Here is a 14,460-nt window from a genome sequence, read left to right as displayed (position 1 = left end):
ATCATATTATGATCTACAAGCTTGAAAAAATACATGAAAAATGCACATTAGCTACCAGAATTTGACAACCTATTGGATCTAAATATTTCCACACAAATGCACCTAATTTTCCTATTAGAAGGAATCTATAAAAAGTCCCCTGATTTCTTGTCACCAAAATTCCATAGGTACTTGAAATAACCTCATCCAAATGCAGACTCGAGAAGGAACCTTTGCCACCACATCAAAACCAACATGTTATGGTTTGATAAATAATACTATCTGATTTTAATTATGCAGGCCTCTCTCATAGATCATAGTATGATCTACAAGCTTGAAAAAATACATGAAAAATGCACATTAGCTACCAGAATTAGACAACCTATTGGATCTAATTTTCCACGAAATGAAGAGAAATCTTTATCCTGTGAATTTATAAATTATGTAAAGAACACCATTAGCATAGGGTTTCAAGCTATGACAAGAATAGGGCAATCATCACACTCTTCTAAAGACAACACTTGAGTCATGGGCATGTGCAATCTCAAGTATTTGAATCATCAGTGACTTTAAAAAGAAATTAACAATCCATCATCAAGCTAAAAGGAATATTCCTCATCAACACAAACTAAAATTTTGAAAGAAGGGCTCCAAAAGGGCTTCTTCTCGCAAAGCCCATCAAGTGCTAGGGCACAATCAAGCAAATCGAGGCCAAACAACCCAATTCCTACTTCTTTTACTAAGATCCTCTACTCAACATCCAATGTCGTGTAGCTGTTTATCCATTAAATTACTTTAATAAAAACCAAAAGGAAGAAAACTCTACAAAAATGTGAAGTGTAAAATACAAAACAAAGTACGGAGGAAACCAAAATACAAAGTCAGTTTCTTATTCATCAAACATACATGATTTATTAGATATATTATTCTTAACTACAAGGGTTGGTTTCAAAAAAAATGTGGGTACTTTATCAAGTATCTCCAAATGATGAAATAGGTAACAATGCACTACAAGTTCTCTTTGATATCTACATTGCAATGAAACTGATTTCCCACACTTTTTATAGGTTATTTTATGTTTTGACTATCCTTTCTCACTATAGAAATATTACTAAATAAAACCTTGTAAATGTTTTTTGGTCATATAAAAGCTATTGTAATTGCTAAAAGTATTAATAGACTTTATTGTAGTTGTTTGTGGGCCATTTATTTATTAAAGGGTCATTTTAGGTTGTTCGTTGATCACTATATGCATAGGTTTAGTCAAAATCACTAGTGAACCAATGGTTGCTCAAAGATTTTCTTGAGCTAAAAGCCTTAGCTTTTGCATGAATTATAAGGAAAGTTCTATTCTATACATGAAGATAATAAAACTATACATGGTGTCCAAGTGATTAATTTAATTGGTTGAAGCATTTAGTCCTCATTGTGGAGACCCAAGATCAAATCCCAAAGAAAAATCTAATAGCCCTCTAATATACAATTCTATTCCAAGTTGTGACTTTTGGTCTTCCATAGTTGGCTTCTAGTGTAGATACAATTTCTAAATAAGTGAATTTCTAAGTAGTGACTCTTGAACTTCCATAAGTGGTTTCTCGTTTTGTTGCAAAAAAATAGCTTGTATTGGTTTTATATTGATGCCCATATGTGGAAGATATTTGCAAATTATTAACAATATAAAACAACTAAACACGATGCACTAGCATTGGAAAACTTGTCAAATACTTACCATACTTTGTAAGTCTCCAATACAGAAGATAAAATAGGTGCTAGAGACTTGGGTCCAAGTCCTAGCTAGTGCAGACTAGTAGGAGTAGCCCAAACTTGAGCCTTGACTTGGACTTCAAAAAAAAGGTGGAAAAAATAATTAAAAAGGCCAAAACAATTTGAAAACCCAAGGTTAAAACCTTAAAAAGGACCTACACCACATCTAAATGTCATTCAATTCATTTGCAAGCACAAACTAGAAGAAAACAAAAGCATTTGAAGCTAAAATACAATCCATTAAAGCAAAAACAAAATTGCTTTGATACTAACAATCATAAAGGGTTTGAACTTTGGACTCTTGGAGCATCATTAAGAGAGATGAAATTTTAAAAAATGGCAAGTGTAATTAAGGCTCATGTAATTAACACTTAACCATAATGAGAGTTGAGATAGGAAGGACATGATGAGGTGCCCTAGTTATCCCTAACCCTAGGTTCAAGAGTGGAAACTCAATCCCCCTTGGCCTCGTAAGGTCATAACCATGCTCATGAGGTGGCGTACCTAGCTTTTTGATGAGGTGCCCTAATTATCCCCGACCCTACGCTCAAGTGCCAAAACTTTGTCCCCCTTGGCCTATGTGGTCCATGTCATGCTCGTGAGGTGTACCTAGTGGAGCCTATACACAACTCCACTTCATCATGCTATCCTTCTCTCCTCTTATGATTGAGGATACCTTTCTTAGTTACCTCAATAACTAACCCATATAGGTGTTGAGAGAAGATTGCAATAGGGTTCCCTTAGCTTGACCCTGATGGACCCTTGAAATTTTTACAAATTATAATTTCCATTTACAACATTTTACCCAATCTTTCACTCAATCAAATTGGATAGTGTGAGCAGTTATATGAAAAATATATAGAGTTGAGGGTATAATCTGAAGAGCATTTCAGTATTTGCAGATTTACCGCAGGGTTGCTGTCAGCATTTTTTTATTTTATTTATTTAGCAATCTTTGGAATAGATCATACAGATGAAGTGGCATGTTCAGCATCAGAAATACAACATATAAAGAGTTTGGACAGGTTGGGTATTAGTTGATTAATGAGGATCTGTATATTGTTCTAAATTTTGGAAAATGAATTCAATTGTAAAAGATACACATTCAGATTTGTCTGCAGCATAAAGCATTATTTGATGATATGTTTAAGATAGCTGCAGGAGTGAAGGGTATTGAAATATGAACGAATTATATAGATTCGGCATAGAATTGAAATCATCAGATTTCTTCCCCATGATATCTTCCCAGAAGTTTGATGATCAGAATAAGCATCTCAGCCCGTGGCATTTTGTCAAGTATATGAAATTATTTATCAAATGATTCAGTCACAGGATTACCATGTTTGTCTTCATCGTTCTATCATAGGTTTGGAGAGAAACAAGGACCCTGTTTTGGAAGTATCCTGAAGTGTGTTATTATCGTGAGAAGTGCCACTCTGAAACGCATTCACAATATTGAGAACCTTATCACTTATCATCTCGCAGGGCTTCACATGTTAAGGATATATATATTGCTAATCATTTTTGTATAATCTAATAAAGTTTCTTTTTGTGTTTCTTACAGGTATGAAGGTTCACACTGGAAAAGATTTATATGAGGGTTGATGGCGACTTCACAACACCTAGCGTTGTTGAATCCAGAGGAAGAAGTGAGGGCCCATGGTTGATTTCAGTAAGGAATATGTGTGGTTATAAAAAAAACATCATCATCACACAGCGTCGGTTATGCCTGGGAATTGTGCTCCTGTTATTTGCAGATTTTTTGGAGTTCCCGAGAACGTGAGGGAACTATCCATCATTTCGCATTAAAAATGATTGGAGGCCATGTGCGAATGGTGTCCTTGCCATCAAAATTAGCGGCAACAGTTTCACTTTAACGGCAATCGTATTTGCAAGTCTAAATCCTTATAATCTTTGAAGAAGTTGTATCACGACTTAGCATGAACTCAGATTTCCTTTTGTACCACTGGAGTGCAAAGATAATGACAAATTGCCATTTGTGGATGATTCAAATCGATAAAGACTCCCTCCAGAATGTCAGAAGAAATATAAGGGGTTTGGCATTTGTTCTAGAATAATTCAAGTCTCCCGATAATCCCAGGAGTTATTGTTTTAAAACAAATACAAAATTTAAGTAATAGTAACTAGTGCAGTTGTAGTTATTAAGCTATGATCAGTTTCTTTTTGAAGGGATGCGATGGTTGAGGGGGTTACTCTTCATCCTCTATAAATATATGATGTAACACTAAGTAAGGCCATCGTTCAATATTTTTCCAAAAACTCTCCGCATTCTTGAAGCTTATAAGATTTTTAAATTCTTCTTTGAAAAGATTGAAGTTGAACTAAGCTCTTGGATAGTGAACTATTGGGCATATATTTCGATATTGTATGAGACAAAATTGTGTTGAGTGGAGCATCAACATTTGAGTGTCATCAATACGAATTCTCTACAGTATAATCAGTAAGGTTTTTATTTTCTTTTAAGTTAAATTAATATATAGTCTGTCCTTTGTGATCATTTTTATTTTCTATTAATAGTTTATTATTAGGATAAGTGGAACAAATTGTTCATTGCTATTTACGCCCGACAAATACAAATATTGTGAAATATTGTTGATGTTTTCTTTATTTGTATCTATTTTGTCCATATAAGGGTTAAAACATCATAGACTGGTTTAAATACACATAAAAACGAAATAATTTGACACATCCTGATAATTGAATTGTTTATAGATTTAAAATACATAATATCATAGAGTTGTATGTGAAAACATATAGTTTTGACTCTATCGCCCTTTTAAATTTCAGCACTAATCATTAACTCGCTCATATTTCTCAATCTATATGCTGGCAATATTCTAATCTTTTTCTTTTAAGGGTTTGATATCTATTTGTTTTAGTAATTCACTTTTAATCTTATTTCAACATTCACAAGTTTATTAAAGTAATCGTATTTCGAAGATTAATACCCACTATTATCAATCTAGAAGTTTTCTTAAAATCTTGCCATTTCGGGAAACTGTCTTTGCATTGAATCTATTTGCTATAAACATCTTGGATCCAAGTTTGTTGTCCAAGATCAGGTGCACCGACCTTGGTTTTGCAGAGCCAAAAGTGCAGAGGATCTAGATCGATTTGATTGATCCTATCAAGTTGGCCACAACCGATTAGATATCCCAGCATCGAGCAAGCAAGGCTCGTAGGATTCTAATCTACAGTTTTGGGAACCAACAGTCCCTATGCCCAAGAGAAGAATCTTTGTCCTCCTTGGCCTCCTAGGGTCCTTAACTAATATCATGAGGTGGTATACCTAGTGAGGCCTCACCATTCCCCCTCTTGTACTTCCTTTTTGTTGCCCTACATTTTGTCATCACAAAATGCAAGTAACAATACAAAACTTTTTCAAACTAATTTCACATCTCTCTAAGTTGAATTTGATATTCAATTGCTTAATGTTGATCAATCAATCAACCCCAATTCGTATATCAAATTATTTTATTAAAGGCTTTCGTCAAGTCTTTTTCATTTTTCTTTCTGTCAAGCCTATGCTTGAATTTTTTGTCCTTCATCGTCCTTTTCTTTTCTTTTGAGTTTGCGTTTGTTGGCTTTTAATGCTTTGGTCTTGCTCAAGTCATGGCTTTCGTTTTCCCTTTAGATTCGATCTAACCTAGAGCGCAATCGGAGTTGTCAATCAAGAAATATGGTCATTTTAGTGCCCAAAAAGTGAACCTTTTTGATGCAACAGCACGAATTAAAAATATCATGTTATATTTTTAATTTGACATTCACTTTTTGAAAAATATAAATTAAATTCACTTTATGTTATGTTCTAAAGTTACTTTATCATTTAAATTTTCACTTAAAATAACTATGGTGCACTTTATGTTATAATTTTAAGTTGAGTTACTTTTTTATTTTTCACTTAAAGTGACTATATTAACTATATAATTCAATTTAATTTTTGACATTTAAATCAAATGCTTATTTAAATGTTACTTTTTAAATGATATTTATAAATTATATTTTTAATATGATATGTAAATATGGTTTATGTCCCATTTAAGTAACATTTTAATGAAATTAAATTGACATATACTTATTCAATCACTTTAAGTTATCAAAAGTGGACATTTTATATGCCATTACATGTAAAATCCATCAAAAGTGGAAATTTTACATGTCATTGCATATAAAATTCCACTTAAAAACATAAGGTCATCAAAAGTGGACCTTTTCGGTAGTCATTGCATCTAAATGTGAGTTTTATGACTTAAATGTGCTATTGCATCCAAAACATGAGCTTTCACTTAAAATATGCAATCCATCCCAAAAGGTGTGATTTTCATCAAAAGCATATTTTAAAGCATGCCATGCCTCCCAAAAGGTGCGATTTGCATCATGAGGAGTTTTTAAAACATGCAATCCATCCCAAAAGGTGCAATTTGTACTAAAGCTCATGTATTTGCTCTCAAGAAACCCGATTTTGGAAGAACACATGCAAAGAGCCTCCAAGAACCTGATTTTGAAGATTGTGAGAAATTTACTCAATGGTTTTTCACAAAATCTTCTCTACTGAGGTCGTTTTTGCTTAGCCATGGATTTCCAAGCAATAGAAATTGATTTATCTTGCTAAAAAACAATTTTCCAAGCTTCATCCAAGGGCACGTTTTTGCCCAAGGATGAATTGATTTGGCTTTTGAGGTGTTTTACATTGCATTGTAACTAATGTTTTGGTATTCAACAACCAAAACGTTTTTGTTACATGCCTTGGAGAAACACGTTTTTGGTCAAAAACGTCCCATAGTATGTGCAACCAAAAACGTTGGATATTAGAGCAATGATAGGGCACCTTTTTGGCATCTAATACTAAAAACACCTCATTTGCTGCCTTCTCCAATTCGAATTTGCAAAGTTTGAAAGGTTCAAAGTGTTTTTTGAAGAAATTTTCAACATTGGAGCATTTCCCTCCACCATTTTTGGCACTTAATTTTCATGGAAGTGGACAATTTCTTCCTTGCTATTTAATTTGTGCTTATCTTGCTGATTTTATGCACATTATTGCTTGATGATTGCCACTTGTTGAAATTGATACCATGGAAAGTACATTTTTCCTTTACAAATAAAGAAATTGTTCATTTTCATGTTTTTGATTTTTCCCCAAACCCCAAATTCGAAATTGTGTGTTGAAGTGTTTTGCATATTAACATGTTTAAGTCATTTACCAAAGGTACATTTTTCTTTTGAAGTCTTTGTGTTTTGTATGCTTGCTTTCTGGTTTTCTCCACTTTGGAGAAGTTACAAGTTCTTTCCTAAGAACTTGTTCTTGTTTCACTTCATGTGAAAGCATCATCACGTTTCACTTCCATCTTCCATGTCACAACACCTCACATCTCATCAAACAAATGTGATTACATGTTTTCCATCTCATTCATCATCCGTTGCATGTAATCTCATTTTCCGCTTCCATTTTCACTCATCTCACTTTTCGCATTCACTCGCACGACACAATTACACAAAAAGCCTTATGTGCAATTGCATCTCAAAACCATGTTTTTGACTTAAAGTCACTTTTTGAAAAGTCAAAAAGATGTCATTTTCATCTTCCATGTACTTTGACTTCACATTTTCACCAAAGATGACTATAAACTTCATTATCCTTCTTCCATTTTCCATTTCCATCTCTCCATATGCACTCACGCCTTCATGAGAAAATACATGATTTTTTTTCCATTTTCCGCACTTGCATGTAAAAGCTCATCCTCCATCCACCTTCGCATCACATCTCATCCTTCATCCTTTGTTACATGTTACACTCACATGTAGTCATTTTTCATGCAATAACGTCTTGAAGACCTTAGTTACGTTTGGAAATCAGCAATCTTCATTTGTATGCATTCCCATGAGTTGCACCTTTACACATTTTCATTTCATTTCATCTTCCATTTTCTACCTTCATAACGCTTCATTCCGCATTTTGTTTCCATTCACTTTTCATCTTCATTCACTGCATACACATATGACTTCTTTTTGAGATCATTTCATCGGATCTACAAAGTCTCCAATCCGTTTCCAAACCTTTGTTGGTGATCGAGAATCGACTTGTATGGCGATTTCCTCTAATCATGCGTTTATGTTTTGGGATTTTGTGTTGCAGCGCAAGCGCAAGAGATGCCCTCACCATCAAAATCAAAATCCAAAGGCAACATGAAATATCAATTCAATTAAGAGTTGGCTCATCTGTTCTTGATAACGTGATGGACACAAAGATCGGTCATGTAGACGTGGCTGATTTTCTGCGAAGAGTTGAAACTCATGTTGCCCACGGGATGAAGCGCATAAAAATAAGTCACAATCACTTGGTGTTTGCATTTCCTATCATTGCCATGGAACCTGATTTCGTTCTTGGGTGTGCAAAACATTTCAATCCAAAATCAAAGGCAATCAAGGACGCTGACAGCAAGGTTGTCATTAGTCTTGATCCTGAGGTCATTGAGCAAATCTTCAAGGTACCACATAAAGAAGAGCGTGTAAATCTAACCAAAGAATCATCTTTGGCAAGCTGGAATGAGAAGAAAGGTGATTATCAGTAGTATGTTAACCAATACTGGTTAGAGAATAAAAGAAATAACTTCTTGAGATGACCAAAGACCATTCATCGATCTAATTTCAAACAAAAATACAAAGATCTCATCATTCTACTCAGTAGAGTATGTGGTCTCAAAGATTCTACTGATTTCGAGCCATGGATGTACAAGTTCATCTTTCAAATCATGGAAAGCAGAGAACACATATTTTGGGGAGAGTTGATTAGCACTGCACTTTGCCAACAGTTGCTCAACGAAGGAACTTCAGCGCCCTTTTCCATGAACTCTTACCTCGTCTACATTGTTGCTGCTATGAGATCTTTCTCTGGTCTCTCAACCAAAGAGGATCGTCTTCAAATTTCAGTTTAGGATTACTATGACCAGATCACTCTCGCTAATAGTAAATTCCATTACAGAAGAGTCCAAGATGCTTTCTTTGGGCATTTTCGGTGCTTATTCGATAAACAGGTATCCATCAAGAGGGTATCTGATCCAGCATGGGAAAAGGCGAATCAATATGGTTGTATTTTCATTCAGTTTCCAACTTTTACATAATTGAGCGATGGGTATTTTAAGGGAGAACCGTATACCTTACCTAGGTATGCTACAGATAGAATCATCTTGATGGAGTTAGCTAGATAACTCATGGAAGTGCAGAGTGATCAACATATTATGCATAGGCCTGGTTTTGGTATTACTTCAGCCAAACCCTTGGCGATTGGCAACCATTCGATCAACTCTATGCACAAAGAAAAGAATATGGAAGCAGAGTTGCAATTGATCACCTTGAAGAAGTTCAAAGCCATATTTGACTTTGATTATTGAGAAATGAACTCTTAAATGAAAAGAGCTTAGACGCATGTTCATCGCATCGAGGACATCTGGATTGATATGAGAAAAGAGCTAGACATAATGAAGATGGACTACTGCAGATTGACTTTGCAACAGATAATCGATCTTAACATGCTAGAGATTCCTTCAAATTTCCAAGTTGAAGATGACGGCAACATCCTTGATCCAGAGTTACATCAAGCCAATTTTGATAAAAGGTGCCCTTTTCCTATCCAGTGGCAACAAAAAAAAGGTACATCTATCATGAATAGATTTCAATTCATTTTGGTAAATACCAACAAATGGCTAAAAAATAAAGGCCTTAACAGAGTTAATCCTAAGATGGATGTGGATTGTGGAAGCTTTGGCCCTCCTGGAAGGAAGTCACAACTGGAAATTACAAGGAAAGATGATGCCTCATCTTCTGATGCTAAGGATTCTCTCAAATTCAAATTAAAGAGTGGAAAAGGATTTAAGTCATCTCAGATCTTTGAACCAGTTCAAGAATCAGAGGAAGAATTGGCGACAGAATCGGATGAAGAAGATACATACGAAGAAGCGGAAATCATGATCATATCTCCCCCAAGGCCTACACAAACTCGTACATGAAGAACCTTTTCTGGATGAAGTAGATGATGATGTGGATTCGTTCTCCATTGTTTTCACACCTATTCCAGTCTCGAAAGTTAATACGATGGGTCTTCCTATTTCTTCTATTGCTCCTCTCATCTTAGCAAATGAACAATATGAGCATTTGGCAAATGTGTTTGAGAATTTTCCAACTCTTACAAGTGGTCAAGTTTCCCAACTTGATACATCTTTGACGGGTTTTGAGCTTTTCATGACGGAGTCTTCTCATCATGCTCCTATGCCTTCAGCTATGCAAACTAAATCTTGCTCAGTCACAACAGAGATACAATCTGAATCAATGCCAATGGTCTTCACTGTACCTGCTTCCTCGAATGAAAGTTTCAACTTGCCTGCATGGTTGAGCAAAATAACAACAAAGAGAAGGAAAATGGTTGTACCTCCAAATAATCTCCCTATCAAGAAAACCAAATACAAATCTTTGAAAGATAAGATTGTTTCGAGGAATTTGGTTGATTCAGATAAAACCAAATTTGTAGAAGTTGTTGAACCCTTGGTGGACAACTTGTTGAAGAACTTACTTGTTCTGATTACAAGTTCACTAAGGTTGAAATCGGGAAACAATCACGTCTGAGTTGTTTACAAGATGCTCAAGATGCATTAGCTAGTGTATCAAAAAGCAATCATGAACTATGGGAGAAGAAAAATCAACTCAAACAAAAGGTTTCTCACCTAAACAAGGTCATTCGGCAACAATCTTCTCAAAGTGCAGTTGTTATGTCTCAAACATCTAAGGAGAGAAAGCCGATTGAAGCCGCCAAGTCTTGGATAGGAGAAATCATCTTTGAAAGATTTCGAGCCATCACGAAGACATTTGAGTTCTTAGGCGTGTCAAAGAGATGAATGAAATGGAGCGAAACTTGATCTCTTCTTTGACTCGAGAAGCAGATGATTTGAAGGAAATCCTCAATGATTGGGATGAGATACCAAGATTTGATCTAGACACCTTGGTCTCATGTAACATTCTTCCGTCATGTGAAATGTTCTTCAAATTTCAAGGACTTATTGGCTACAAAGAGGAAACATTGAGGAAGCTGATTACAAAGTTGCAAGCAACCCTTGGAGATTGTCTAGTAGTTGAAACAAGTGTTACTTGTGATTTGGAACAAATGGGATGCCAAATTCTTGATGAACATGGTAATCTCATTGCAGTTGAAAGGATAAGTTTAGAATATACTCAAGATCAATGTTGATGTGGATTCTAAAGATTTTGATTTGCACACAGTGAACAAATTTGTCTTGTATAAATCCTCGACAAAGCACTTAGATTCTTTGGCAACAAATTCCAAGGTTGTAAAATCAGCATATGCAAATGCAGTGAGAATTGAAGTCATATCAAAGACAATGGATATTGTTGATCTTCCTATAGTGCGCGATATCATCATCAAGTTCAAGGCATTGAGAAACAATCTTTAAGATTGTTGTTTTTGTTTTTATTTCTATTTGTAGGTCTAAGAGGATGCATTACATGAAAAAAAGGTAATTACATGTAATGCAAGTTGCATGTGCATGAAAAGATGTAATGCGAGTTGCATTTGCAGTTGCATATAACCCTATAATTTCTCTTTTAGTTAGACTAAATCAAAGTTGGTTGAGTTGCTCTCACTTTTTCCTCCATCTTTTTCTCAACTCCTGTGCTTATATAAAGGAGTGTCTCCTCATTGTAAAAATCATCTTTTATTGTATGGAAGAGAGCTCTGGAGAAATTGTGCCAACAGAACTTTGTTTGTGTATCACTGTTTTGAGAGAAAGTGAATACAAAGGAGCATTTGAGACTTAACTTTGATCAAGTGAGATTGTTATTTGTGTGAATTATAAGTTTTGTCTATAATTCCTCTAAGTTATCTTTGATTCATGTTATCTTGTGTTCTTGGTAATTGAATATAAAAGAGTTAAGAAGCAATTGGAGCCAAAGCTTTGACTAAGAGCAATTGTGGAAATATATAGCTAGAAGCTTTATCTATAGCTTTACTTCTTTCTTAATTTGCAAAATAGTTAAGTTATTATTACTTTTAGGAGTCTTTGTGCCCTAATTGTAAAGTTTTTTCCATTTAGAAGTATGACCGGACTTAGAGCCAAACTGGTATACCTTCAGCTAGCCTTTGAGTTAGTGTTAGCTTATTAGTATCATCGTTTCCAGCTTTAGATAGAAGTGTAGTTAGAGATTCACTTTGCCCATTACTCACTCCACGAGTAAGTGGATTCTTTCTTGAAAGATAAGAAGAAAAGATATCAATAACACCCTTTTTACAAAAATCCCTCAACTTCTTACTTACCTTGAGTTGATCCAAGGAATTGTAAGAAGGGGGAGTCTTCCCTTTAAGGTAGGAGAGACTATGTCTCACACGCTGTGGCTCGTCATCCTATTTTGCGACTGGATTTTTACCCAAAACCTTCGGTTGCAAAATATCCACCCAACACTTTCCTTCCCTAATATGGTTCATTATTGTAGGTATATGTCATATGATTAATACCTTAATCGCACCCTTTGAGGACAGGATGACATCTCTAAATGAATGCTGCCTCTACCAAGTAAAATTGGTGTTATTACAATGAATTTCAACAACTGCTGCTTACCATAAACTCTTTCTGATTTCTGGCACAGTTATTAATAGAGATCGCTTTCTCTTACTTTATAATGATCATTGCTTCTTGCCTTGACCACTGTTTCTGATTTTAGTTATCTATAGTAGAAGCATTTTATGAAAACCATTCAAAGTATCCATGTTTGTAAAATATGTAATACCAGCATTTCAAGAGTCAAAATGCATGAGATGCACTAAAGCAAAAACAACTTGGAAAAAAAAGTATAACATACAGAATTATTTCAAAGCCTATCCCTAAGCATGTAGAACCTCTGAAAGAATTTTTGAAATAGGACCATATCGGTTAGAAAGAGAGCAATTCAGTGTTGATCCACTATCTCCCAAAAATTAAGGTTATGATGAATACGGCTAAAACATGATTCCGTTATCATTATTTTCATTGTTCCACAAAGTTTCCTGATGGTGGGTGCGTGGGGACAAGAAGATGAATCTTGTGGCATGCGGGGGTGGGGAGGACCAAGAGCCCAAGTTTGAGGAGAGCAAGGAGATGGTGGCAGAGTAGTCATGCAGGGGGCGATGCTAATAACCAACTTGAGGTGAATTAAAGTCTTCAAAGCAAAATCTGCAATATAACATCTTTGCGAGTTCCCCATGAAGTGCAATATACTTTTGAGGAAGTTAAAGGTTGCAAGTAGTATGTAATGTTACGTGTCACATAGCAAGAGACATGGCATCATCCTTGGTGGCAGAGGTGGGTGATGTTGTGAGGGAACATTTCCCCCAAGTCCCCAAGACTTGGGAACGTCCCCTTATGGGGGACAATTTTTTTTGGGTGGGACACCAACTTAGAGGTTTTTTGTTTTTACAATTATAACAATTTAGAAGTAACATATACCCTAAATCTACATTCAAAGATAATCATTCAAAGTAAAGGACGGTTGCATTGATGCCAATGTAATAATTAAGTTAAAATACGAAATGCAACAAATTTCTTTTAAATTTCACCAAGTCAACATGCACGTGGGATAGCATTAATTTAACATAACCATAATAGATTAAATGAAAAGGGAGTATTAACTTCCCAGTTTTCATAATGAAGCAAAGCATTATATTAAATCCCTCATACATCAACTACATCTATAGCTATTTTTCACCTAGTGGCAATCTATTATTGCTCATCTTGCTCAAACTATTTATCTTCTAGGTGTATGTAGGAGTTTAAAACGTGAAATGCACATTTATGTGTTAAATAGATTTCATCAAATATGCATCTAACAACTTCTGATAACACAGTATCAATTTAATATTCTAATGACTTAATCGAACAACATATGACAAAAGGAAATCATTAATCATGCAAATTGATATTTCAATTTCCATCAACATATTAATAGATATGAGCTTGAAAACTTTCCTTTGACACCTCAATAAATGCCAATGCCTGATTTAATTTGGGTCTCAATACTGTATAATCTGGAAGCTTAAACATTTGACCCATAAAAAGACAATTTTTTTGCCAATATTGGAGACCATTTATTCTCCTTATGTTGCCATTAAGCTTGTATCATCAATACTCAATAAGCGCAAAGCAAAGGTAGCAAAGATGCCAGTATGAACAAGGAAAGGCAATTTACCTTTTTCATGAGATCCACTACCATTGCTTCAACAGAAGCAGCATCTGTTGATGCCTCATATGTAGTCTCAAGAGTCTGAATAGCAACAGCTGTGTCCATATTAACAGAGGAAAAATCTCCCTGGTCATCCTGTTCATATTCCCTTTTCCCATCAAACACATGATGCTGATCCCAACGATACACAAAGAAAGAATATAAGCACTGCATGAAACATGCTTATGCCCTTACCTGCCAATTCTTGCACATGGCAATTATCCTATCAAAATCGGTATTGATTGCTCGAAGAAAGTGATCAGAAGGACTTTGCATGACAGGACAGGGAAATCCTGCATTTGCAAAATGCTGTATAAAGAAGAACAGATTAATTTGTATGCTACTCAAGCCACACAAATGCTGAAGAAATGCTTTAAAGAAACCAATGCATAACGTACTGAACTGCTCCATATATATCAAAAGTCAAGCTTCAACAAATCC

The 14,460-nt window shown here is 35.1% G+C and overlaps 1 protein-coding gene across 1 annotated transcript in view; it reads right to left on the bottom strand.

The window, feature by feature from the left end:
• The window catches only part of LOC149562201 (ABC transporter G family member 3-like), a 128,092-nt gene that overhangs the window by 56,783 nt on the left and 56,849 nt on the right, over window positions 1–14,460 (bottom strand). The window contains exons 5-6 of the mRNA XM_089825745.1: window positions 14,215–14,328; window positions 13,987–14,115 (exon numbers count right to left, since the gene is read on the bottom strand). Of these exons, the coding sequence (XP_089681871.1) occupies window positions 13,987–14,115; window positions 14,215–14,328 (243 nt within the window). The remainder of the gene's footprint in view (window positions 1–13,986; window positions 14,116–14,214; window positions 14,329–14,460) is intronic.

Source organism: Cupressus sempervirens, chromosome 4, assembly GCF_028749045.1.
Source record: "Cupressus sempervirens isolate cs-2001-9-10 chromosome 4, ASM2874904v1, whole genome shotgun sequence".
Classification (NCBI taxonomy): Eukaryota; Viridiplantae; Streptophyta; class Pinopsida; order Cupressales; family Cupressaceae; genus Cupressus; species Cupressus sempervirens.
Note: the sequence above shows the minus strand (reverse complement) of the source record. Positions and strands in the feature narration are given on the sequence as shown.